At 41.6% G+C, this 24959-nt stretch overlaps 1 protein-coding gene across 1 annotated transcript in view; it reads right to left on the minus strand.

Moving 5' to 3' along the window:
* Positions 1-24959, minus strand: part of GLI2 (GLI family zinc finger 2) — a 285658-nt gene that overhangs the window by 90577 nt on the left and 170122 nt on the right. The window contains exon 3 of the mRNA XM_032795844.1: positions 12506-12611. Within this exon, the coding sequence (XP_032651735.1) occupies positions 12506-12611 (106 nt within the window). The remainder of the gene's footprint in view (positions 1-12505; positions 12612-24959) is intronic.

A 24959-nucleotide genomic window follows, 5' to 3' on the forward strand; every position in this document is an offset into this window, starting at 1 on the left:
GTGGTTAGGATGTTAGCCAAAGACCTGGGAATCCAAGGTTCAATTCCTTGCTCTAACACAGGCTTCCTGTGTGACCTTGGGCAAGTCACTTAGTCTTTCTGTGCCTCAGTTCCCCTTCTATAAAGTGGGATGATAGTACTTCCTTACTTCACAAGGATGTTATGAGGCTAAATACATAAAAGAGGTGCTCAGGGACTGTAGAAGGATCTATATTAGGGATGCACTGTTTCTACTATCATTGAAAACTAGTTCAATACCATTATCCAACTATCTATTCTGTAGATGAGTGGTGTGACACACTGGCTCTAAAGACTATTGAAGTCAACGGAAGGAAAGACTTTCATTATGTTTAGTGGGCCTTGTATCAGAACTGAGTAAGTTTATTCTATCCTAGCCATGGAACTGGTACTATATTTATGACCTAAGAATCTGGCAGCTGGTATTATAGTAGAATTGCTCACTACATCAAGGGTACAAAGAGGGAAGAGATGCCACTGGTAGGTATTAGGTAGGCAGTAGTTCTAAATAAACACAACTACAATTAACTCGGGATGCAGAAACCTTTGGTTATTTCAAACAGGTCATTTAAATTGCTAAATCGATCCAAGAGAATCTCTTCTCCCTCTTAACTGCATATATGATCACAGTCAATATTCAGGACAAGAATCCCATTTACTTCATTGGGAATTTCCCCCCATTGAGCACGGCAGGACTGGGCTGAATGTCATTATGACACCATCTCTGTTATTTTATATTTGAATCAAGAGAGCCATTCCTGAAGCCTGGAATATCAGCAAAAAACCCAACACCCTAACAAGTCTAAAGTCAATTGGAAAGTCTAGATTGTCCTGTCAAATTAATGCAATATTAGTGTTTTAACAGCTGAATTCTATAAGTGGGATTTAATGAAATCTATGTAGTGGGTTTTTTAAGGCCTCAATTCAGGAGAGCATTTGAGCCTATGATTAAGTCCCATTGATGTCAATGGGATTTAAGCACATACTTCAAATTAAGCATGTGCTTAAGTTCTTTCCTGAATAGGGACAGATTTAAGCTTTGCTGCCTAGAAAACCTTTATATACCACTCTGTCTTATCACCTGTCCGTCTCTTTTCAAGTCTCTTCTTCAGACTTCTCTTTTTTCCCTTTGCCTACATCTCTTATATTAAGCTCCCTTTCATTCATTGGTTTGATGATGGAACACTTTCATTCTTTCACTGCCCAGTATCTTTACATGACTGTTTTCTGTCATTTATATCACAGAGTCTTCTATCAAAGTTTTTAATACTGTAGAGCATTTTGAGACAAAAGGTGATATATAAAATGAAGTTGTACTGAATCATGGTGTTCTGAGAATCAGGACGCATCATCTAGATTAAACTATTGCCCTAAAGTAGAAATTAACTTGCAACTTTCATATTTTATTTATGTATGAACCACAGTCCTGTAGCCCTTCCTCTAGCAGCAGTAATTTTGGATATGTGGTTACTCTGTGGGATCTTATTAGAGGTTTTCAGATGAGACATTCAATCAGCAGCTAACAAGTCCTTCATCTGGTTTGCAAATTGCGAATACCTAAAGTACCTCCAGGACTATTAGGGAGAAGATTCTTAAGAACACTCAGGACAAAACAGAATAACTCATCTTCATGACGTTATTACTGTGGCCCTGTGCTATTAACAGAACCTGGGGTAAAATTTTCAAAAGCCCCTGATTTAGGAGCCTAAGTCCCATTTTAAAAGTGGCTTAGGCATTTAGAAGCCTAAATTTCATTGAAAGTCGGTTTAGGCACTTTTCAAAAATCCCACCAAATGCCTATCTGTATCTTTAGGTACCTAATACCTTTGAAAATGCTTACATCACTTTTGAAAATGGGATTTGGGTTCCCTAAATCATTTAGATACTTTTAAAATTTTACCCCTAAACAACAGATTACACCGGACCCTCACTAGAACACGCATCTATATAGCGCCAATTCACACATAACGCGGTCACAGCCATGGATCCCAAATTTAATTACTTTAATGCAATTCATTTTAACGCAGTCCCCGCGTTAACGCGGTACCGCACATGGATCCCAAATACCGCCTTCTAGTGAGGGTTCGGTATTTTCATTCTCTAATTTCTGAATGTCAAATTTTAGCTCTGTTATTTGCTTATTTCAACTGGGAAACAGAAAAGAAAAATCATAAAAAAGCCTACAAAGCATAAAATTATATAGATGCTGGAACTAGGGGTGCTGGAGATGCTGCCACTCCCCCTGGCTTGAAGTGGTTTCCATCAGATACAGGATTTACAGTTTGATTCAACGGCTCTCAGCACCCCCACTCTACAAATTGTTCCAGCACTTCTCATTATATAAAAGTACAGTTTTTCAAAGAGCTCTGGCACACAGAAGAAAAGCATACATCTGTGACTCAGAGTCATATTAAGGGATCCAGAATGTTCGAAAGAACGTGCGCCATCTGAAGCTTTCTGCAGATTTGCAACTTTTCAGAACAATAGCACCCTGCTCTGCCCTTTGAGTTTTGCAAGTACGTGTGTAGAGTTAGCTCCAGGCAGGGTATCCAGATCCACAGCTCTGCCAAATAGGGGCTCCCCCCAGCCATCTGGGTGGTCTTAGCATCAGGTTTGAAATACCTAGACTCCCTCAAACCACATGTTCTAATCCCAGCAGAGTTGACTCAATCCTTCATCTTTCCAGGGTAAATGGACTTTTATGCACTTTTTTTTGTGGGAGTGGGGCCCTTTTGGATGAGATTTTAAATATCTGTGCTCTGCATGGACATCAAAGATCCTGCATTTTCATTCCCATGTCATAAGATAACATTCCTGCCCTTCGTTTTTGTCTCTCAATACTGCCCACTGTTTGCTTGCCTGGGCCAGTGATGAAGAGTGCTGTGGAGGCAGAATGTCCAGCCCTGGGAAAAGGGAGGACCTTATTCTCTGTATCGCTAACCAGTGCCACGGATGGGTCTTCTCCAGTCTTCTCCACAAGCTAGAAGGATTTCAGAGAAGCCCAATGAAAATGAGGGGGTTAAAATAATTGATTTATGAGGAATCAATAGGTTACAGTGGGTCTAATTGGTTACTAAGAGCAGGAGGAATATGATAACATTTTACAAATGTCTGAAGCACAAAATTTTATTAGGCTGATGCATTAGGGAGTTGCTAATAGTAGGGGGTGAAATTAAAGAAGAGAAGATGTAGGGTGTTTTATCAAAACAAACTAATGGAGAGCTCCATTAGATTGTGTAAGTCTGGTACAGGAAGTGGTGGAACTTCATCCTTTGGGATATTTCAAACTGGATTGGACACAGCACTGGAGAACATTCTATAAGGAACAATGACGCATCGGTACTGGGATGCAGCAGGTGCTGCAATAGGTCATCATAACAGCTTGTTTCCATGAGTCCACAAGAGCTAGGTTGGTTGTGAAATATGGCCTTACAGGGAGGATTTAAAGTTAAGAAAAATGGAAGCAAGGGGGATCCCTTCCCATTTAGACTGGAAAAGACTGTGAAAATTTTATGAAGTGAATGGCAGGAGGTAATAACTATTCAACTCCCATAACAGCATGAGGTCAGCATGTGAACAGTGGTAGAGAATGGACCATTGAGGGAATCCTAAAAAGTTTAGAGAATGGACCATACCGCTGAAAATATCCTATAAAATTTTCCACAGATGGGAAATTTTGACAGTTGCCCATCCTTTATTTTATTGTCTGAAGTGATCCTGTGAATATTTACCCCTAGGAAAGCAGTGAGGGAATGGAGTTCAATTGTTTTTTTCTAAAGCAAGTTTGGCACTGGATAAGGGTGGAACATGAAGTCACTTTCAACCTATAATAAAGTGAGGGAAGCAAAGGGATTATTACTTAAGACTTCTGACATGAAGCTTTGAGAATGACACTTACTCAAAAGCAGCAGTGGGTTATGGAGTGATGTCATCAATGAACACACGCCAGAGATTTAAATAAAAGCCCTCTGAGATCAGACTCCTGTTTTCAATGCAGAATAGCCTAATCAGTATGACTTGATCCAATCACTATTGGATATTTACGAGTTGCAGTTCATGTTTCAGAAAAAATTCTTGCAATTTAACCAGCCAGACCCTCAGCTGGTGTTAACTGGCACAGCTCCCTTGAAGCCAGTTGAAATCCACTAACTTCACTGGAGCTAAGCCAATTTACAACAGCTACAGATCTGGCCCAGTACGTTTATTAATTCAGTCTACAAGGCTTGCACCTTACTTTATTGTTTAGTGACTCTGACACAACATACTTTCAAATCTGTTTGGATTTAAAGTTTATGGTTGAGATGTTCAAAGCACTCTGAGGGACTGAAAGAGACATCTTCCATTAAAATTGTTGTGCAATGTGTCTAAATCTCCTAGACCACTTTGAAAGTCTCCACTGAGATGCTTAACACACACAGAGTCAAAAGAAATTATCTCCTCAAATTAAGGAAATACATTGTATAACTCCATTTCTGTGTAATCACTACTATGACACCATTGTGAATAGTCTTCAGAAGAGAGGGGCTGATTTGCTTTCATGTTGGAATTGGTTATACCATCAGAAAAGCTACACAAACTCTCTAGCTATCATGTGAGCAGCCACCGTCTCTTGCTCCTTTTTATTTATTTTTTCATTTCATATGACTTTGGTGCTGGTGAAAGGTGCCAGAGAGGCCAGCTCTGGTTTCCAGTGGCTTAATAGTTTCACAAGTTCTGAGCACACAATGTTGCTACTGAAACGGATGGGAATTGTGGGTGCTCATTTTCTGTGGATCCACAGGACAGAAGGTAGCAATGTGCCACAAAGCAGCTCTCACAGACCACTTCTAGAGATGAAAGGATCATACAGCAGTACTCAGCACTTACTAAGCATCTCTCACATTTCATCCTCGCTCTCAAAGAGCATTAGAAAGGTCCTACCCCCCTTTTAGAGAACGAGAAATGAGGCACAGAGAGATGAAGTCAGTTCTCCAACTGCACAAAGCAAGACAGACACAATTTAGTATCCTGGCCATTTAATCTTTGGCCTCTTGAAATTGGACAAGGCAACCAAGTAGTGCTACCTATGTTTGTTTCACAGTGAGAGCTGTATTAACATTCCCCAAATCACTTCATAGGAGCCACCAAAGAACCATCAGAAGGTAATAACTTTTAGTAATTACAGATTTGGGACAGGTTTGAACCAGCATCCTAGAGTGAAACAGGCTCTATAATCCATTATTGATCTCTTTAGTCATCCAGTTTAGGAAAAGAAGTGCATGTATGTATATCTGTGAGAGGAGGGTTGGGAGAAAGAAGGGCATAGAGTAAACTCCATATAATCAGTCAAAACTGCTTTCCAAATGAGCAATGTATCCATTTGGTCAAAGTAATGAAATTGCAAAATACACAAAAATGTGTCTGCGGGCAGCTGTTTGCTTTGACTCCGGAGGGAATGCTCTCTATCTCCAAAGCAGCACAGTACCATCAATCAGAACATGCCAAAGCTTTGCTACTCCTGTAGCAAAGTAAATATGAAAATGCACACATTTTATTGGCATGTACGTTATGAGGTAAATTGACTGGTGTGCTTATTTCTAAAAGAAGTGTCCTTAATGAAGGAGTCTCCCCTTTTTTATCTGCCTGCCGGGATTAGTACTGCCATCTCTTACAAGGCAGAAACGCCTCTGGGTTTAGGGGATTGTGTGCTACCCCCACCCCAACACTCCTAACTCCTCAGCCCAGTTTCCCCACCCTACTCCTCATCCCTGTCCCAGTTTCCTGCTCTGGGCTCCCTGTGCAAGTTTCAGCCTTCCCTCTACCCTGGGTCTTCATCTCAGTCACGTAGACAAGTCAATTCCAGACTGCCCCCTCCCTGCCCCTGAGTGCCTCATCTGATCTCAATCTTCCCGACCCCAGCTCCCAGTCACCCCATAGGCACCTTGTCACAATCTATTCCCCATCCTCCAGCCTCTGTTCAGCTAGCTCTTGTCCCATCTGCACTCACGTCAGGCAGCTCCCTCTTCCATGCTACCTGGCCCAAGCCACCTGCCAAATTTCAAGTCCCTGCTCCAAAGCATGGAACACTAGAACCTCTCAAGAAATGGCTGTAACCATTTTTTGTAACAAGGCAAAACATATTTTCCCCAGACCTTGCCCTTGCAGTTAGCTAAACCATTGTAGCTGAAACTTAAAAAAAAAAAAACACAGCCTGAGGCACACACCCACCATGGAAAATTTCAGTCCTAATGGTTAACGTTCAGCAAAGTTAGAAGCAATTTAAAACGGGATCTTATAACAAGAAGCTTAATTGTGGGCAACATTGCCAGCTCTGCCCATAAATATATTGATATTTCTAGGAAATTTTGCACCTGATTTTGGAAAAATGTAAGTATCCAGGAGACAGAAGAACAGTTTACCATAGTAAAAAGGACACAGAGTAGAGTAAAACTAGGAGAACTGGAGTCAGATGCAGGAAACATGTAAGTTGAACACCCCGGAAAACCTCAGCTCCCAGGAAACTTATGGAAGCCCCGTCTATTGAGACATTTAAAATTAAACCAGACAAAAGCACTAAGAAAGGGACAATTGGGAAAACTGTTGCACTGGCAGGGAGATGGACTAGAAGAGTCTTTCCATCTCAAGATCTTTTGGGGGAAATTCAAGTCTGGTGGAGATCACTGAAACCAATGGTATTGCACACATTTACGCCAGTGGTGAGTTTGGTCTTGGGAGTCTATGTTTTTTTTTAAAGGGACAACAGAATTTGGGTGACTAAACAACAATTCTTAAAAAAATAAATAAATCTTGTCAGAACCACATCCTGAAAAGCCACTAGAACGCCAACACAAAAACAATGCTGCTCTTGTTTGTTACACTACAGAGTGGCTGACAGGGCTCTAACCTCTGTTTAGGAGATACTATTAAAAAGCCTCTTGCTGAGTTAAGCCTAAGCATGCTGCTTACAAGGGTTAGCCCTGAGGGCTCTTGCGTTGGCAGAGGCTTTCTAGCTGAGTTAGGGGTTTTTTGTTTTTTTGTTTGAAAAAACAAAGTAGCTAAGAAAGCCTAGACTTGGGGGGAGAAAGGGGCTACTAACAAACACCTGCTTCTCTGGAAGGAATTTTATTATCTGTTTAAGGACATGATCCTGCAAACTTGACACGAGTAGTCCCATTCATTCAAATGGGGTTACTACAAAGATTCAGGATTGCACAATCGACCCCTAGTGAAGTAAACTTTTATAAAATCAGATGAAGAATCTTGCTAAAATACACAATAACGCCCTTTTTTACAATCCGCTGTTAGAATGCATCAAGTGAAGTCATTTGTCTCAGTGGAATACTGGAGTCTGAAAGTCTGATTCAACCAATATTGGGTCTGTGGTCTTCTTACAGCAAACTGTGATGAAAAGTGAAGAGAGAAATTCCAATCAATAAATAAATACTGTAATTCATCCTCAGGACACAGCCCATTTTGTGTGTTGAATGAGATAGAAGTGTTGTAGAAAAAACAGTATGACTGTATAATTAAAGAGAGTATCACAGTGAATATGCACAAGGGAGTAAAATTAAGATTGCACAAGCAACCTTAATCTGGCATTTCCTAACTTCTGAGTACTTGACTTTGCAACCTTAAATATTATTCTGATGTTGGTTTTAGATGTAATACACTATATATAATACAATTATTTTCAATAGTATAATTTCTTTCCATGCTCTGCCCCTCTTTTTACACTCCCCATCTGTTTTTTACTCTGTGCTCTATTTTCACCTTCTTCTCCACTTGATCATCCCTATTGCCTCTGCTTTTCATAGAAGTTTTCCCTTGCCTCTCTCTCCTTTCTTCATATAAGCATAAACCCAAATGACATTAGAATCCAAGTCGCTATCTCAATACCACAATGTTCTTATTGGTGTAAAACAAGGCAAAAATGAGTTCTCCCATTGCAGCTGCAGAGATCTCAATACAACAACAGAATGAAGAAACTTAGTTAAGGATGTCAGACATTTGCCAATCTCGGAGCAGAAAGTGACCAAAGGTGAGATTTTTCTGGATTATCCAAGCATCTGCCATGACTGTACCAAAAACCACATGGTTGCAGTTGGCACCATCTGCCTACAATGACTGTTTCCACAGATGACACAGCTGGTATATCATGTAACAAAGCAAAAATAAGGGGAGGGGAAACAGAAAAGTTGAATATTCTAAAGACCAACTAACTATTACTTTGGCCTGAAAGGTATAACTTGGATCACACAAAGTATTTTCTCAGGTGGTACTTGGGCTTGAATTGTTATGCAACCAGGTCCATGTAACTGAAGTTCAGTAAATAGGAAGAAGCCAAAGAAAACCTCAAAACTATCTGTCATGTTTCTTACAGTGGAAATGACTGAAATGCCAACATACCAACAACAAATGTAAATCTGGGAAGTCTTCTGGGCACCTGAATAATGGGCATCCAGAGTGAATGCACAGCTCCTTTATTACTCATCAGTCTTTCTATACTTCAACTTTTTATTTTAGGTCTCAAACAAACAGCCCTGCATATATGACTGCCCTGTATGTCCCATCCCGCTAGACACAACCCTGCTGATTACTACCCGACAGCTATGATAAAATAACTGGTGTTCTCATTAGCTTATATGCAAACAATGATAAAGAGGAATGTATAGCAATGTCACTTTGAGCAATCGGGAAACAAACCTTTGACACAAACCAGAAGGCAAATAATAAGACTCCATGGCTGACAACAAATGAGACTACATCTAATTTGCTGTGCAATGTTCATGTAATTAGATACATTTGGTACAGGCAAGAAAGTAGACAGCTAGAATATGGTCTTGATGAATTGGGGAACCTCTGTCAAGCTCCGATCACATTAATCATAAAGCCAAAGCTCAGAGACTCAATTTTTCTTCCTAGCATTTATGATATTTTTCTAGAGGGAAAATGTATATGCTACTTTAAAAAAAAACAATTATATTGTCTTTCCCTAGTACCAGGCTAACTATAGATATCTACAGTCTAAACTATGCCAGCAGAGTCAAGCAAACCCATGTATAACAACTGTGCAGTTGTTCAGGATGCTGTGGGTAACAGCCCACCCCACAATACCTTAGACGGTCCTGGCTTCAGACATTTCTTTTATTGTCATGTACTGAAGAGAATAAGTGATATGCAACATTCTCTGCAGAAGACAGAGGAGGAGAAGAGTCATAGAAGAGGATGTGTAAGAGAAGGGAAAGAAAAGGGCAAAAGATAGGAAAGCAGTAGAAAGGAGACTTAAGAGTAGAGGTAACAAGGAGATGAGGCTGAGATGCATGCAGGTAAGAGAGAAAGAAATGAAAAAAAGCAGAATAAATCAAAAAAACAAGCAGGAATTTCATCACTGACACTGTGCAGCACACCACGGCCACTTAGAACTTCACAGTAACAGCCTGAATAGAACTCGCATTCTCTTGCCCCTACAACACAGGCGTTTATCACTCGAGTGAAAGCAAAATCTCTCGTAGTTGTTAGCACCATAGGGCCTAGCACAGATGGGTTAGCAGCTCTAAGTCTATCCATTAGTAGGGGGCAGTATATAAGCATGCAAATAAAATAGAGTCCCATTTTATTTTCCAGTCTGGATTATCTCCTAAAAAATGTGGTACCCGCCAGTGAACCTATGCACAAAGAACCTTCCATAGAGGTGGTGTGCTGGTCACCTTCAGTGCTTCACCAGCCACAGAGGCAGCCCTTTAAAGCAAGCTCCAAAAGAGGTATGAATACGGCTGGAATTTTCAAAGTCAGAGTGAATTTCCTCTTCTGAGACTTATGGACAAGCTCTTTATGTTTCTAATACACTAAATATTATGCAAGAAGCTACTCTGTGCTGGGTACTGTTAGGATGTTGATGAGCTGAAACATCCTAAATGAAAAAGGGCTTTAGCTATTGAGCATCCAGTTCTGTTCACATGGTTCTTTACGCTAAATACTAACAGGTGACTACTGGTTCTCCTCTTGGGGAATGTGGCCATTACTAGTATATTTGCATACTGGGATGGGTAAACTGAACATCCAACTTGCTGACCACCAGACATTTTGGGGCTCCTCACCCAGCTGGAGATTATCTGACTAATAGAATATTGTCAAGCTCTTATTCACATTAGTAGTCAACTTCTAAGAACAAGCTGGCAATTTCTGAGCTGCTTTTCAGGCATGGTCACCGCAATGAAGAAACTTGTCTGGATTTAAGAAGTCATGAACATAGCAGCTGTTCCCTAAAAAAGCCGGGGAAAGGGGAGCAAAACAACTGGATCCCCAATGATAATCCTGAATGAGAAATGGACAAACTGGACACACACTAAAAATGATGACAGAGGAGACTGGTAGGTGACAGCCACATCAGTCCCTCACAAGAAGCTCTAAGTGAAGAGATGTGGTCTTGTGGTCTGTTGGAGAAAGGGGAGGCCTGTGGAAAAGGGAGACTCATACTTGGAGTCAATAGCAACCCCAGTATTAGACACCCAGATATACAAATATAATCTAGGTCAAAACACATGCCTATCTGCCCATGCTTGAGTAATAAGACTATAACAGTAGGAATATACTACTGACCACCTGACCAGGATGGTGACAGTGAATGTGAAATACTCAGTCTCTCTCTAATCTCCCTATCAGAACAGAAAACCCAATAATAACGGGGGGATTTCAACTATCCTGTATGGACTGGGTACACATAACCTCAGGACAGGATGCAGAGATTAAATTTTTAGACAGCATTAATGACTGCTTCTTGGAGCAGCTAATCCTAGAACCCACAAGGGGAGAGGCAATTGTTGACTTAGTCCCAAGTGGTGCACAAGATCTGGTCTAAGAGGTGAATATAGCTGAACTGCTTGGTTCCATAATGTAAGAGGAAAATGCCAAAGAAATCCACCACTTCTCAAAGGGGAACTACACAACATAGAGGCTAGTTAAAGGGAAATTAAAAGGAACAGTCACAAGAGTGAAATGCCTGCAAGCTGCATGAAAACTTTTAAAAAACACCAGAATAGAGGCTCAAACTATATGTATACCCCAAACATAAGAAAAAAAACACTAAGAGGATGAAAAAATTCCACCATGCCTAAATAGAGTTAAAGAGATGGTTAGAGACAAAAGGACATCTTTAAAAAACAGGAAGCCGAATCCTAGTGAGAAAAATAGAAACGGACAAACTCTGGCAAGTCAAGTGTAAAAGTATAATTAGGTAGGTAAGAAAAGAATGTGAAGAACATCTAGCAAAAGACACAAAAGCTAACAGCAACATTTTTTTCAGTACATCAGAAGAAGGAAGCCTGCCACACAATCAGTGGGGTCATGGAAACTCAAGATGCTAAAGAAGCACAAAAGAAAGACAAGGCTGTTGCAGAGAAGCTAAATGAATTATTTGCATTCGGTCTTTACTGCAGTGTATGAGAGGGAGATGCCCAAATCTGAGCCATTCTTCTTAGGTGACAAATCTAAGGACCTGTCTCAGACTGAGGTGTCAATGGAGGAGGTTTTGGAACAAATTGATAAATTAAACAGTAATAAATCACCAGGACCAGATGATATTCACCCAAGTGTTCTGAAAGAACTCAAACATGAAACTGCAGAACTATAACTGTAGTATGTAACCTATTGCTTAAACCAGCCTCTGTGCTAGATGACTGGAGGATAGCAAATGTGGTGCCAATTTTTAAAAAAGGCTCCAGTGTCTTCCCCTAACCACTGAGCCACTTTTTCTCTTCAACACCTGATGTGATGTAAGGAACACGCCTCCCTATCCTGCTTTATGCCCTAGCTAGGCTGTCAATTTTCATAAGAGAAACACAAAACTCAGGCCTTAGCAACTGATGCAGGAGATCAAACCTGAAACATAGTTAGCCTTATCTATGGCTCTTATCCGCCTCTCACAGCTACCTGAGAGGCTGCCCCTTTGGCAATACTTGTATAGCTGGCGATGCCAATAGCCTCATGACTCAATATGGCAGACAAACAGCCTTTCAGTTCACTTTTAAAGTGACGGTAGGGAGGGAGTGGTCACCATAAGGCCACAGAGATTGAGGAGCTAAAGTAGGGGTTTTAGCCCAAGTGCAGTCAGAAAAGTCTCAGGTATATTACAGAATGAAAACCGCCCCAAAAACGTATTGGCCCATTCCTGTTCCTATGACCTCAGCTGAATAATGACGTAATAGTACTTTGCTTTCCATCCCAGGATCTTAGAGCACTGTACGCACTCTAATTAAACCTCACGCACCCCAGACAGCTGGCTAAATACTATCATCAGCTGGGGAAAGTGGACAAGGTGGTTAACTGACTTGATTAAAGCCACACAGCAATTCTGGAAATAGAAGATGAGTTCCCTGCTATACAGCCCTGTGCTTGAACCATTGTTCTGCACATCACACTCAAGTCCTAGCATCAATACAACCCCCCCACCCCCAGAAGCAATTAGAGTGAAGTGTTTTAGTAACACATGGGAGCAGAGATGCAAGACTTACCCATGAATAGCATGGATGGAGTGAGGTTCATAATGGTACCTTCCTTCCTGGTGACGCATGTCAATTGGCAAGGGAGCATGGAACGCTGGAAAAACGTGCTGCGGAACTGTTGAGGGGAAAAAAAAAGACTTCAAAAACTTTTCCTTCTCTTTTAAAACAATTTCAAAGGAACTAAATCTCCATGAATTTCAGAGCATGAGCAATGGAAAGACATGAGGTCTTCATGATATCAGCGCTATCATGCACCAGAGAAGTGGAATGAATAAATAATCAAAGTCATTTTGAGAAATCCTACATCTTCAACACAAAAGATCTCCAACAGTGTTTTTGACAAAGACAAGCAGCTAAGCGCTCTTTGAACTCAGGGAGATTATAGGAAGCACCAAGGAAAACTAGCCTTGTAACACAAATGAGACTCAACAGAGGTTGGCAGAATCCAGATCTGCACCATCCACAACACCGGGGATGGCAGCAGCACCTTTCCCGAATGTCTGTAGACCCAGAGTGGGGATTGGGTTGGAACTATTTACCTAAAGCGTAACAGCAAGAGCTGCACAAGTGCAATCTGTGTATACAGTCAGAGGCAGCTAAAAATGTCTATGGCTCAGGTTCTGCGAAAGGAGCCTAAATTGCTCTCACTTGTCATCATTTGCAGACCTATTTTTTATTCATTTAAGAAGCATGTTTCATCTTTGATGGAAAGATAAAGTGGCCTCGGAAGGCACAGAACACTTACACTGACTTATTAAATCCACAGACTTTAATATGTATTATTGACCCCAAGTTTACAGCATGAATATTTCTGAGAGGTGTAGGACAAACGGAAAATTCATCAAGTTATTTCTCCACACCACCCTGGACTATTCAGACTTATGCCATGTCCCTTTGTTCTAAAATTATGGAAGCCAAGAGAAATACAATCAGCAGGGTCTCAATAAATGTACCACACAGTAGTCCTTTACTAGGATGTATTATCTGGTCTATAAGGATGGTGCATTCCACATTTGTAGCTGGGATCAAATGTAAAAATAAAAGGCCAGACTGCATGTGTCTTTTACAATCGGACAAAACGTCTTGATTAAAGATTAATGAAAGTTTTCACAAGTCTTCCTCACCCTCACTCTGCAGTTTTGACATAGCACTTTTCATCACATTTTCTGTGTATCTAGAGCTTTTAAAATATTAGATTATTGTTCTAAACACCATTTTAACTAAATACTCCATTGTAACTTGCTTCCACCACCTGCAGCATTTCTGTTTTGTGCAGGAAAGCAGCATCCCAAAACAAACCTACAATTCTTCATGACTTGGCCCAAATCCTTAGCTGGTGTAAATCTGTCCGGTTCCATTGACTCCACACTCTTTTGTAAGGATGACTTAAGAGTCCCAGCTGCGATAACAATATAGCTTTGACTTCAATAGAGCTTTGTCGATTTACACCAGCTAAGGATCTGGTCCTTTAGGTTCAGCTACAGAAAATCTGCATTAAAAATCCCTATATATTTATGCCCTGGCAAATCAGGAAGGGGATCTGACGATCTTTTCTGTATTTCAATCTAGAATCCTTGAGCTCAGCACAACATGCATATCTGGATACTACATCAGCTGTGCTACCAGGAGAGGCGAGAGACTACATAAAAACAACCTTCCTGCCAACTACACTGAAAGGAGTTAAGCTAAGGTACTTGAGGTGGAAAATATTCAAGATTCCACAGCAGACTTACTTTCAGTGGTAGAGTGGAGATCTGGCACCGTGCAGTGCCCAATACAGTGGGAGCATTTTTGCAGCCTGTTTAATGTGAGGACACAGTAGGGTAACTGTTAAACCCCCAAGAAAGTAAGTAGAATAAATGTGTATCCTTTAGGATTTTCTTTTGCAGGCGAAAGATTCACCCACCCTCTTGAACAGTGTAATTTAAGTCTTTTAAATAAAGTCACTTGAGAGAAATTATCATTTTTCAGATACATCACGATCTAATGTTTTCTAAGTCAGAAATGCAGAACGATCCTGCTAATGCTGAAAAGCCACATCCAAAATGCAGCTAATGGCTTGTTACACATCAGCTATTCTCCTTTTCACGGCATGGCCACTGCAGTCAACCGTCAGGGGCTCGGGTTCATCATTCAGAGACTGTCCTGATCTCCCAGGAAACTACTGTTCCACCAGAACCTCTTCTTTGTCAAGCTTGGAAGCTACCCGGCACAGCCAGTCCTATGCTGCACAGGTTAAGTATTTGCTTGCCATGGGCTGCAGAGGGAAGATTGTCTACAGAGCTCAGTTCCCATAAGAACAATAATTGCTGCTGGATGCTGAGTTCTGTTGAATATCTGGGTTTATATGTCTTGCCTTATGACTGCCATTGACTAAAGGAGGAAGAACTCAGGGCAGCATTGATAATTTATCTGCAAGAGCATTCCTTCCCTGCCACTCATGATTTCGGGAAGGCTTTGCCTTTTTTTTTTGGGCACAGTCAACATAAAACCAATATCTGAAAAAAAATTCCTTGCCCCTGTTTCTAATTAGGCCTCAGTTTATTCATATTGAGAGGAATTTAAACATGTACCATTTTTTAGCATTTATACCTTTGCTTTATTTTTTTTTAAACCATCTCAATCAATTTAGACACTGGAGATACTAGTAAGTTTCACTTTCAAGTTCTTCACTAGCACCATCACCTTCCTTGTTTGGTTTCACCAGATGACAAAAAGGGTGGTGGGGCAGTTGTTTTCGGTGATTTTCCTTTCCAGCTCTTCACATCTGTTCTTTTTTTTTTTTTCCTGCCCACACACATTTTCTGGAGCGGCCACCAGACCTAAAAGCTACAATAGCTGGTGCTTTCCCTTTAATTCACTTCTGGATGCTTGGTCTGAAATAATGAATGGTTTTATAGGTGATCAACTACTAACTCATAAATGTCAGGCCCGCTCCCCACTTCCGCCTCTCATTTCCACCCCTCTTGAAGGGAGCAGTGAGCTGGCAACAGAAGTAGCAGCAGCGCATGCCATTTACAAAGATGAATGTTTTCACACACATGATTTAAAAAGACAATTATACTCAATTACTTCAAGTGAGCTCATGGTGATGCATTTCTAAACAGCCACTGGAGGTGCAATACGATGACTGGCACAAAAGACAGTTACTCACCTTTGTAACTGTTGTTCTTCGAGATGTGTTGCTCATATCCATTCCAGTTAGGTGTGCGCGCGCCGCATGCACGTTTGTCGGAGAAACTTTTACCCTAGCAACACTCGGTGGGCCGGCAGGTCGCCCCCTGGAGTGGCGAGGCCTAGATGGTCTATGGAACATCCATCGTCCACTGTTCGTCTCCCGGTTCCCGCTGCTTGCTAGTTTGTAACCAACATGCTAAACTCTGCCTGCTGTCATCTCCAAGTTGGCTCAAATCACACGTACCGCGATAGGGCCCAATGGCACATAGTCACCATTCCCTGACGATCCTAGCTCCTTAGAGTGGGTAACTCCCCCTTGTGGGCAGGATGCGATCTATCCCCCCAGCCCTCAGTCCTGACGAGGGGCGTCATCTGTCAGCTCAGGATGTCACCTCAAGTAACTTGCGAGCTTAAGGGGAACTTTGGTCTCTCAGGGGCTGGCGTTCCACTCAATTTCAAAATAGATGCAGGAGTCTGCTGGGTCAGGGCTTCCAGCAGCAGCTGCGATGCGTCAGCGTCTCAGTGTTTACAGCCTAGCACAACGGCCACCTACTACACAGACACACTGGAGGACATGGTCCTTCCTTTGTCCAGAGAGTCCATCCATCTGGACTTTGCATAGCCACTCGATAACATCTGTAGCATCCTTCTTCCTTGGCAGTTCGATCAGGGGTTTCCTGTCTCATGAGTGTCACCCTGCCTGATGTGATGCATTTGTGGCCAGAATGGGTTTTTTTCCCCCATAATTGGATCTGTTCGCTTACCGAACAGGAAATGCCGAGGTCTGTCTTCTAAGGTCTCTCCCCGTGGACTGATCTGTATGCTGTCCTCATCCATGGAAGGCACACCTTTATGCTTGCGCCGTTCCCCGCGGCTCATTGGGTCTGCTCAAACTTCGCGGAGCAGAGCGTCATCGATGACACATCAGCGTGTTCAGCAGCAACTACTAGCACGTTGCTTGCTGTCAATTCCTGCCAATTCCTGCCATCCACCCGACTCGACCCTCATGCCACGGGCAGACTCGCTGCCTGACTGCCTTCTTCACCTGACGGATGCTCCTTACGTGACTACAGGGGGCAGGATGCCTTCCACCTGGTCAACGTACTCGGCCAATGGAAGCGTCTTCCTACAGATGCGAAAGCGCTTCAAATCTTACTCTGCGGCGTCTCCATCCTCTATTTTGACTACCTCCGGCCTGCAACTAGCAGGGCTAGCGGTGTGTTCCGCAAGGTACATTGCAGCCCATCCTACTTCACGCAGTAAGTGTCGTTGTGTTCCGTCACACTCTATGGTTCGTGTTCCTCAAGGCTTGGAGCGCATACACTCTAGGTCCCAGACCTGGACTCAACCTGGTTTAACCGGACTTATGTCTCCTCATTCGAACGTTAGCGACCTGTCGCTGCTATCCGTCTTGAGAGAACTTCCTCGAGCATACATCACAGACGAGTCTACGAGCAGGCTCCTATGGTGTTCACCATACGTTATGTTTACAAAGACAAGGTGCCAGTACGTCACACCCGCTTTCCCCTAGGTTTCGGCTTTCATGTTAACCTAACTCACTGAGGGAACAATTGCCTCCCTGAATCCCTGAGAGTGCCTCGCTTTATGTTGAGGGACAAACACATTTTGTAACACGCCCAACTCTCGTCGCAGTAGAAAGTCCGAGGAAGGCATCCTGTTCCTCTCAAGTGGATCTCATCATGGTTCTACCAGGGCTTAGGCTGCGCTTGCTAATCGTTACTACCCACGAGATCTATGCGACAGTCTCCTGTCCTCGTCCATACATTGCTCGCATTATGTATCTGGTTCACAGTCAGAAATAATGCACCTTGCTCCACAGTATTTACATTCTGCCATTTGTCACTCGCTCCACCACCTACATAAGGCTGGGAATCACCTAACTGGAATGGATATAGCAATCACTCGAAGAAGAAAAGACGGTTATCATTTGTAACTGTGTTACTTCGAGATGTTTGCTCATTTCCATCACAACCCGCCTCCTTCCCCACGTGGAGTAGCCGGCAAGAAGACTGAGAGCGGTTGGTCGCCAGGGTAGTATATCAGCACCATAATGCAGCCGTGGCGCTACTTGCCAGGGGGCGACCTGCCGGCCCACCGAGTGTTGCTAGGTAAAAGTTCTCTCGACAAGTCATGCGGCGGCGCACCTACTGGAATGATATGAGCAAACCATCGAGAACACAGTTACAAAGGTGGTAACTGTCTTTTTGTGCATCTCGTTAAATTTTTTGGGCAACCCTTCCAAGTTTGGGGGCTGTTTAGAAATGCTCACCATGAGCTACTTGAAGTATGGATAGAATTGTCTTTTAAATCATGTGGTGTGAAAACATATCTTGAAATGGCATGCGCTTGCTGCTACTCTGTTCAGCTCACTGCTCCTTCAAGAGGGGTGGAAATGAGAGGGAAGTGGGGAGCGGGCCTGACATTTATGAGAGTAGTTGATCATCTTAACCATTCATTTTTCAGATAAGCATCGAAGTGAATTAAAGGGAAAGCACCAGCTATTGTAGTTTTAGGTTGGTGGCTCAAAATGTGGTGTGGGCAGGAAAAAAAAAAAAGACAGATGTGAGAGCTGGAAAGAAAAACGAAAACACTGCCCCACCACCTTTTTGTCATCTGGTGAAACCAAGACAGGACGGTGATGGTGCTAGTGGAAGAACTTAAAGTGAAACTTCTAGTATCTCAGTGTAAATTGATTGAGATGTTAAAAAAAAATAAAGCAAGGTATAAATGTAAAAATGGTACATTGTTTAAATTCTCTAATTGAATAAACTGAGGCTAAGTAGAAACAGGGGCAAGGAATTTTTTCAGATATTGGTTTTTGTGACGTGTGCCTAAAAAAAAAACAAAGCCTTCCGAAAATCATGATGGCAGGGAAGGATCCTCGCAGATAAATATAATGCTGCCCTGAGTCTTCTCCTTTAGTAATGGCAGTCATAAGCAAGAATTGATAAACAGATATTAGACAGAACTCAAAGATCCAGCAGCAATTATTGTTCTTATGGGAACTGAGCTCGTAGATCTCCTCTGCAGCCCATGGAAGCAAATAATTACCTGTGCGCAAGGACCGTGGCTGTGCGGGTGCTTCCAAGCTTGAAAAGAAGAGGTCTGGTGGAAAGTATTTTCGTGGAGATCAGACATCTCTGATAACGAGCCCTGACGTTGACTGCAGTGGCATGGCGTGAAAAGGAAGAATAGCGATGTGTAACAAGCATTAGCTGTCATTTTGGATGGGCTTTTCGACATTAGCGGATGTTCTGCATTTTCTGACTTAGAATTAGATTGTGATGTCTGAAAATGAATAAGTCTCCTCTCATGTACTTTATTTTAAAAGAACTTAATACATACTGTTAAGAGGGTGGGTGATCTTTCGCTGCAAAGAAATCTAAAGGATAGACAGTTTATCTACTACTTCTTTGGGGGTTTAACAGTTCCTACTGTGTCCTCAATAACAGGGCGCAAAAATGCTCACTGTATTGGACTGCACGGTCAGATTCTCACTCTACATGAAGAAGTCTGCTTGGAATCTGAATATTTCACTCAAGTAGTAGTTATCTATTTCAGTGTGTTGGCAGGAAGGTTTGTTTTTATGTAGTCTCCGCCTCTCCTGTAGCACAGCTGATGTAGTATCAGATAGGCATAGTTGTGCTGACTAAGGATCTAGATTGAAATACAGAAAGATCGTCAGATACTTCCTGATTTGCCAGGGGATAATATATAGGGATTTTTAAATGCGATTTCATGTACTGAATAAAGGACAGATTCCTTGCGTTAAATCGACAAGTCTTATTGAAGTCAAGCTATATTGTATCGCGCTGGGACTCTAAGTCTCTTACAAGATGTGGAGTCAATGGAACCGCACAGTTTACACAGCTAAGGATTTGGCCAAGCAGGAAGAATTGTAGGTTTGTTTGGGATGCCTGCTTCCTGCACAAACAGAAATGCTGCAGTGGTGAAGCAGTTACAATGGAGTATTAGTGGCATGGTGTTTAGAACAATAATCTATATATTTTAAAAGCTCTAGTACAGAAATGTTGGATAAAAGTGCTATGTCCAAAACTGCGAGTGAGGGTGAGGAGACTGTGAAACCTTTCATTAATCTTTATCAAGACGTTTTTGTCGATTGAAAGCACATCAGTTTGCTGTGTTTTACATTTGATCCAGGCTACAAATGTGGATACATCCTTATAGACCAGATAAAATCAGAAGGCTTGTGTGGTAGCATTATTGGACCGCTGATGATTTCTCTGGCTTCATAATTTTTAGAAAAAGGGACTGGCATAAGTTGAATAGTCCAGGGTGGTTTGGGAAAATAATGGTGAGATTTTACGTTTGTCTACACTCATCACAAATATTCATGCTGTAGAACTTGGGTCAATAGAATATTAAAGTCTGTGATTTAATAAGTCAGTGTAAGTCTGTCTTCGAGGCCACTTGTTTCTTCCATCACAAGGAAACGCTTCTTAATGAATAAAAATAGTCGCAATGATAGAAGTGAAGTAATTTAGGCTCCTTTCGCAGAACAGAGCATTAGACATTTTTAGCTGCTTGACTGTATACCAGATTTGCACTTGTGGCGCTCTTCTGTTAGCTTAGGTAAATAGTTCAACTCCAATCCCACTTGGGTCTACAGAATTCGAAGGTCTGCTCCATCCCGGTTTTGTGGAGGTGCAGGATCTGGATTCTGCAACCTCGTGAGTCGCAGTTGTGTTACAGAGGCTAGTTCCTTGGTGCTCTTAAATTCCCTGGTTCAAGAGGCTTAAGCTGTGTCTTTGGTAAAACCGTTGGAGATCTTTGTGTTGAAGATGTAGGCATTTCTCAAATGACTTTGCTTTATTTATGTATTCCACTTTATGGTGCATGATAGGTGATCATGAAGACCTCGTTTTCTTGCTCATGCCTGAATCATGGAGATTTGTTCTTGAATGTTTAAAAGAGAAGGAAAGTTTTGAAGTCTTTTTTTTCCCTCAACAGTTCGCAGACGTTTCCAGGTTCCTGCTCCTTGAATTGACTATGCTCACATAAGGAAGGAAGTACCTATGCTCACTCATCCTTGCTTTCATGGTAGTCTGCATCTCTGCTCCATGTGTTACCAAAACTACTCTAATTGCTTCTGGGGTGGGGGGTTTATTGATGCTAGGACTTGAGTTGGTAAGTGCCAGACAATGGTTCAAGCAGGGTGTATAGCGGGAACTCATTTCTATTTTATTCCAGAAATTTTGGCATTGTTTTGGGGTTGGCGTTAATCAAGTCATAACCAACTTCCACTTCCCCAGCTGATGATAATATTTAAGCCAGCTTTGGGTGCGTGAGGTTTAGTTAGAGTGGTACAGTCTCTGATGATCGGATGGCAGCAAAGTCTATTACGCTCATTTTTCAGGCTGAGGTCATAGGAACAGGAATGGGCAATCGTTTTTGGGGCGGTTTTCATTCTGTAATATACTTGAGACTTTTCTGACTGCTGCTAAAAACCCTACTTACTCTCAATGCCTCTGTGGCCTTGATGGTGAGCCCTCCATCCCTACGTCACTAAATAGTGAACACTGAAAGGCTGTTGTCTCTATTGAGTCATGAGGCTATGCATCGCAGCTATAAAAAAGTATCGAAAGGGGCAGCTCTCAGTACTTGGAGGCGGATAAGAGCCATAGTATAGGCTAATATGTTTCAGTTTGATTCCTGCATCAGTTGCTAAGGCCTGAGTTGTGTTCTCTTATGAAAATGAAGCCTAGTAGGGCATAAAGGCGGATAGGAGGCGTTTTCTTACTACAAGTGTTGAAGAGAAAAAGTGCTCAGTGGTTAGTGTGGAAAGACACGGAGCCTTTTTAAAAAAAATGGACACATTTGCTACTCTCGTCATCTAGCACAGAGGCTGGTTTAAGCAATAGGTTCATACTACAGTTATGTTTGCAAGTTTTCATGTTTGAGTTTCAAAACTTGGGTGAATCAATCTGTCTGGTTGATTTTAATACGTTAATTTATAATTTGTCCAAAACTCTCCATTGAACCTCATCTGAGACGTCTTAGATTTGTCACCTAAGAGAATGGCTCAGATTGGGCATGTCTCTATAACTGCAGTAAAGACCGGAATCAATAATTCATTTAGCTTTGCACAGCGCTTGTCTTTCTTTTGTGCTCTGTTAGCAATCTTGGAGTTTCATGACCCACTGATTGTGTGGCAGGTTCCTTCTTTCGAGTACTGAAAAAAATGTTGCGGTTAGTCTTTGGTCTTTGCTAGATGTTCTTCCATCTTTTCTTACTACCTTAATTATACTTTTTACACGACTTGCAGAAGTTGTGTCCGTTTCTCTTGTTTCTCACTAGGATTCGTTCCTGTTTTTAAGATGTCCTTTTGTCTCTAACATCTCTTTACTCTATTTAGGCATGGTGGAATTTTTCATCTCTAGTGTTTTTCTTATGTTTTGGGTATAATATAGTTTGACCTCTATTGGGTGTTTTTTAAAAGTTTTTCATGCAGCTTCAGGGCATTTCCCTCTTGTGACTGTCCTTTTAATTCCCTTAAACTAGCCTCTATGTTGTGTAGTTCCTTTGGAGAAGTGGTGGATCTTTGGCATTTTCCTCTAACTTATGAACAGCGTTCAGCTATAATTCACCTCTAGACAACTTGGTGACACTGGGCTAAGTCCATTGGCCTCTCCTTTGTGGGTTTAGGATTAGCTGTCGCAAGAAGCAGAGTCATTAATGCTGTTAAAAATTAATCTCGCATCGTCCTGAGTTATGTGTACCAGTCATACAGGATAGTTTTGAAATCCCCGTTATTATTGGGTTTTCTGTTCTGATGGGATTAGAGAGACTGGAGTATTCACATTCACGTACATCCTGGTCAGGGGTAGTAGTAGTTCCTACTGTTTAGGCTTATTACTCAAGATTGGGCAGATAGGCATTTTTTGACCTAGAATTATTTTATACTGGGTGTCAATACTCTGGGGATTGCTATGACTCCAATATGATTTCCCTTTTCCACAGGCCTCCCCTTCCCAACGACCAAAAGACCACATTGTCTTCACTTAGAGCTTTTGTGAGGGACTGAGGGCTGGTACCGTACAGTCTCTCTGTCTCATTTTTAGTGTTGTCCAGTTTGTCCATTTCATATCGATAGTCATTGGGGATCCAGTGTTTTGCTCCCATATTCCCGGCTTTTTTAGGGAAGCTGATATGTCAGACTCTTTAAATCAGTAAAAGTTTCATATGCGGTGACCAGCCTAAAAGCAGCTCAGAAATGACTTGTTCTTAGAATGACTACATATGTGAAAAGTTGGACATAGTTCTTTAGTCAATATCTCATCTGGTGAGGAGCCAAAATGTTGGTGTCAGCAAGTTGGATGTTCATTTACCCATCCCAGTTGCAATATATAGTAATGGCACATTCCACCAAGAGGAGACAAGTAGTCACCTGTTAGTATTTGCGTAAGAACCATGTGAACAGAACGGATGCGCAATAGCTAGCTTTTTATTTAGGATGTTCAGCTCATCACATCTAAGAGTCTCTCAGCACGAGTAGCTTTATGATAATATTTAAGGTATTGAGAGAACCTAAAAAAGAGCTGTCATAGTCTCAGAAGAGGAAATTAATCTGAACTTTGAAAATCACGTATTCATACGTTCTTTTGGAGTTTGCTTTAAAGGGCTGCTGTGGCTGGTGAAGCACTGTAGTGACAGCCACACTCTATGAAGGTTCTTATTGTGCTAGGTTCCTGCGGGTACTACCTTTTTTAGAGATAATCAGACTGGAAAAAAAATGTGGGACTCTAATTATTGCATGCTATATACGCCCCCTATAATAGGATTAGACTTAGAGCTGCTACCATTTGCTAGGCCTAGGGTGCTAACAATAGAGAATTTGCTTTCACACTCGAGTGATAACGCTTGCTTGTTGTAGGGGCAAGAGATGCGATTTATTCAGGCGTTACTGGTGAAGTTCTAAGTGGCCGTGTGTGCTGCCAGTGTCAGTGAAGAAATTATGGCTGTTTTTTGATTTATTCGCTTTTTTTCATTTTTTTCGTACTGCGCATTCAGCTCATCTCCTTGTTACGTCTACTCTTAGTCTCTTTCTAACTTGCTTTCCTATTTTTGGCCTTTTTCTCCCTTCTCTTACACTCTCTATGATCTTCCCTCTGTTTCTGCAGAGAATGTGCATTTACTTTTTCTCAGTACATGACGAATAAAGAAATGTCTGAAGCCAGACATCTAAGGTATGTGGGGTGGGTTACCCAAGCATCATGAACAATGCAACATTGTTATACATGGGTTTGCTTGACTCGGCTGGCATAGTTTTAGATCCTGTGAGTATCTATATACTGGAACTAGGAAAGAGAATATAATTTTTTTTTTAAGTAGCATATACATTTCCCTCTAGAGAAAAAATATCATAAATGCTTAGAAGAAAAATTGAGTCTCTGCGCTTTGGCTTTATGCTTAATTGTGATCGGAGCTTGAAGAGGTTCCAATTCATCAGCCATTTCTAGCTTCTACTTTTTGCTGTACAAATGTATCTAATTACATGAATTGCAACAGAATTAGATGTAGTTCTGTTGTCAGCATGGAGTCTTATTATTTGTCTGTTTTGTCAAAGGTTTGTTTCCCGATTGCTCAAAGTGACATTTGCAATCATCTTTTAGATTGTTTCATAAAGCTAAGAGAACACAGTAATTACTCATGCTGTCGGGTAGTAATCAGCAGGGTTGTGCTAGCGGGATGGGCATACGGGCAGTCATATATGCTGGGGGGGTGTTGTTTGGAGACTAAATAAAAAGTTGAAGTATAGAAGACGATGAGTAATAAAGGAGCTTGTGCATTCACATCTGGAATGCCATTATCAGTGCCAGCAGACTTCCAGATTTACCTTTTGTTGTTTGTATTTGGCTATTTCAGATCATTTCCATGTAAGAAACATGAAGAATAGTTTTGAGGTTTTCTTTGGCTTCTCCTATTTACTGAAGCTTCAGTTACTGGAATGGTTGCATAACAATTCAAGCCAAGTACCGACGTAGAATTTTGTGTGAGTCGGTTACACTTCAGCGCAAAGTAATAGTTAGTTGGTCTTTAGAATATTCATTTTCTGTTTCCCTCCCTTATTTTTGCTTGTTACATGATATACCAGCTGTGGCAATCGGAACAGTACTTGTAGACAGATGGTGCAACTGCAACCATGTGGTTTTTGGTAAGTATGGAATGCTTGGAATAATCCAGAAAAATCCTCACTTTGGTCCTTTCTGCTCCGAGATTGGAAATGTCTGACATCCTTAACTAA

Source organism: Chelonoidis abingdonii, chromosome 10, assembly GCF_003597395.2.
Source record: "Chelonoidis abingdonii isolate Lonesome George chromosome 10, CheloAbing_2.0, whole genome shotgun sequence".
NCBI lineage: Eukaryota > Metazoa > Chordata > Testudines > Testudinidae > Chelonoidis > Chelonoidis abingdonii.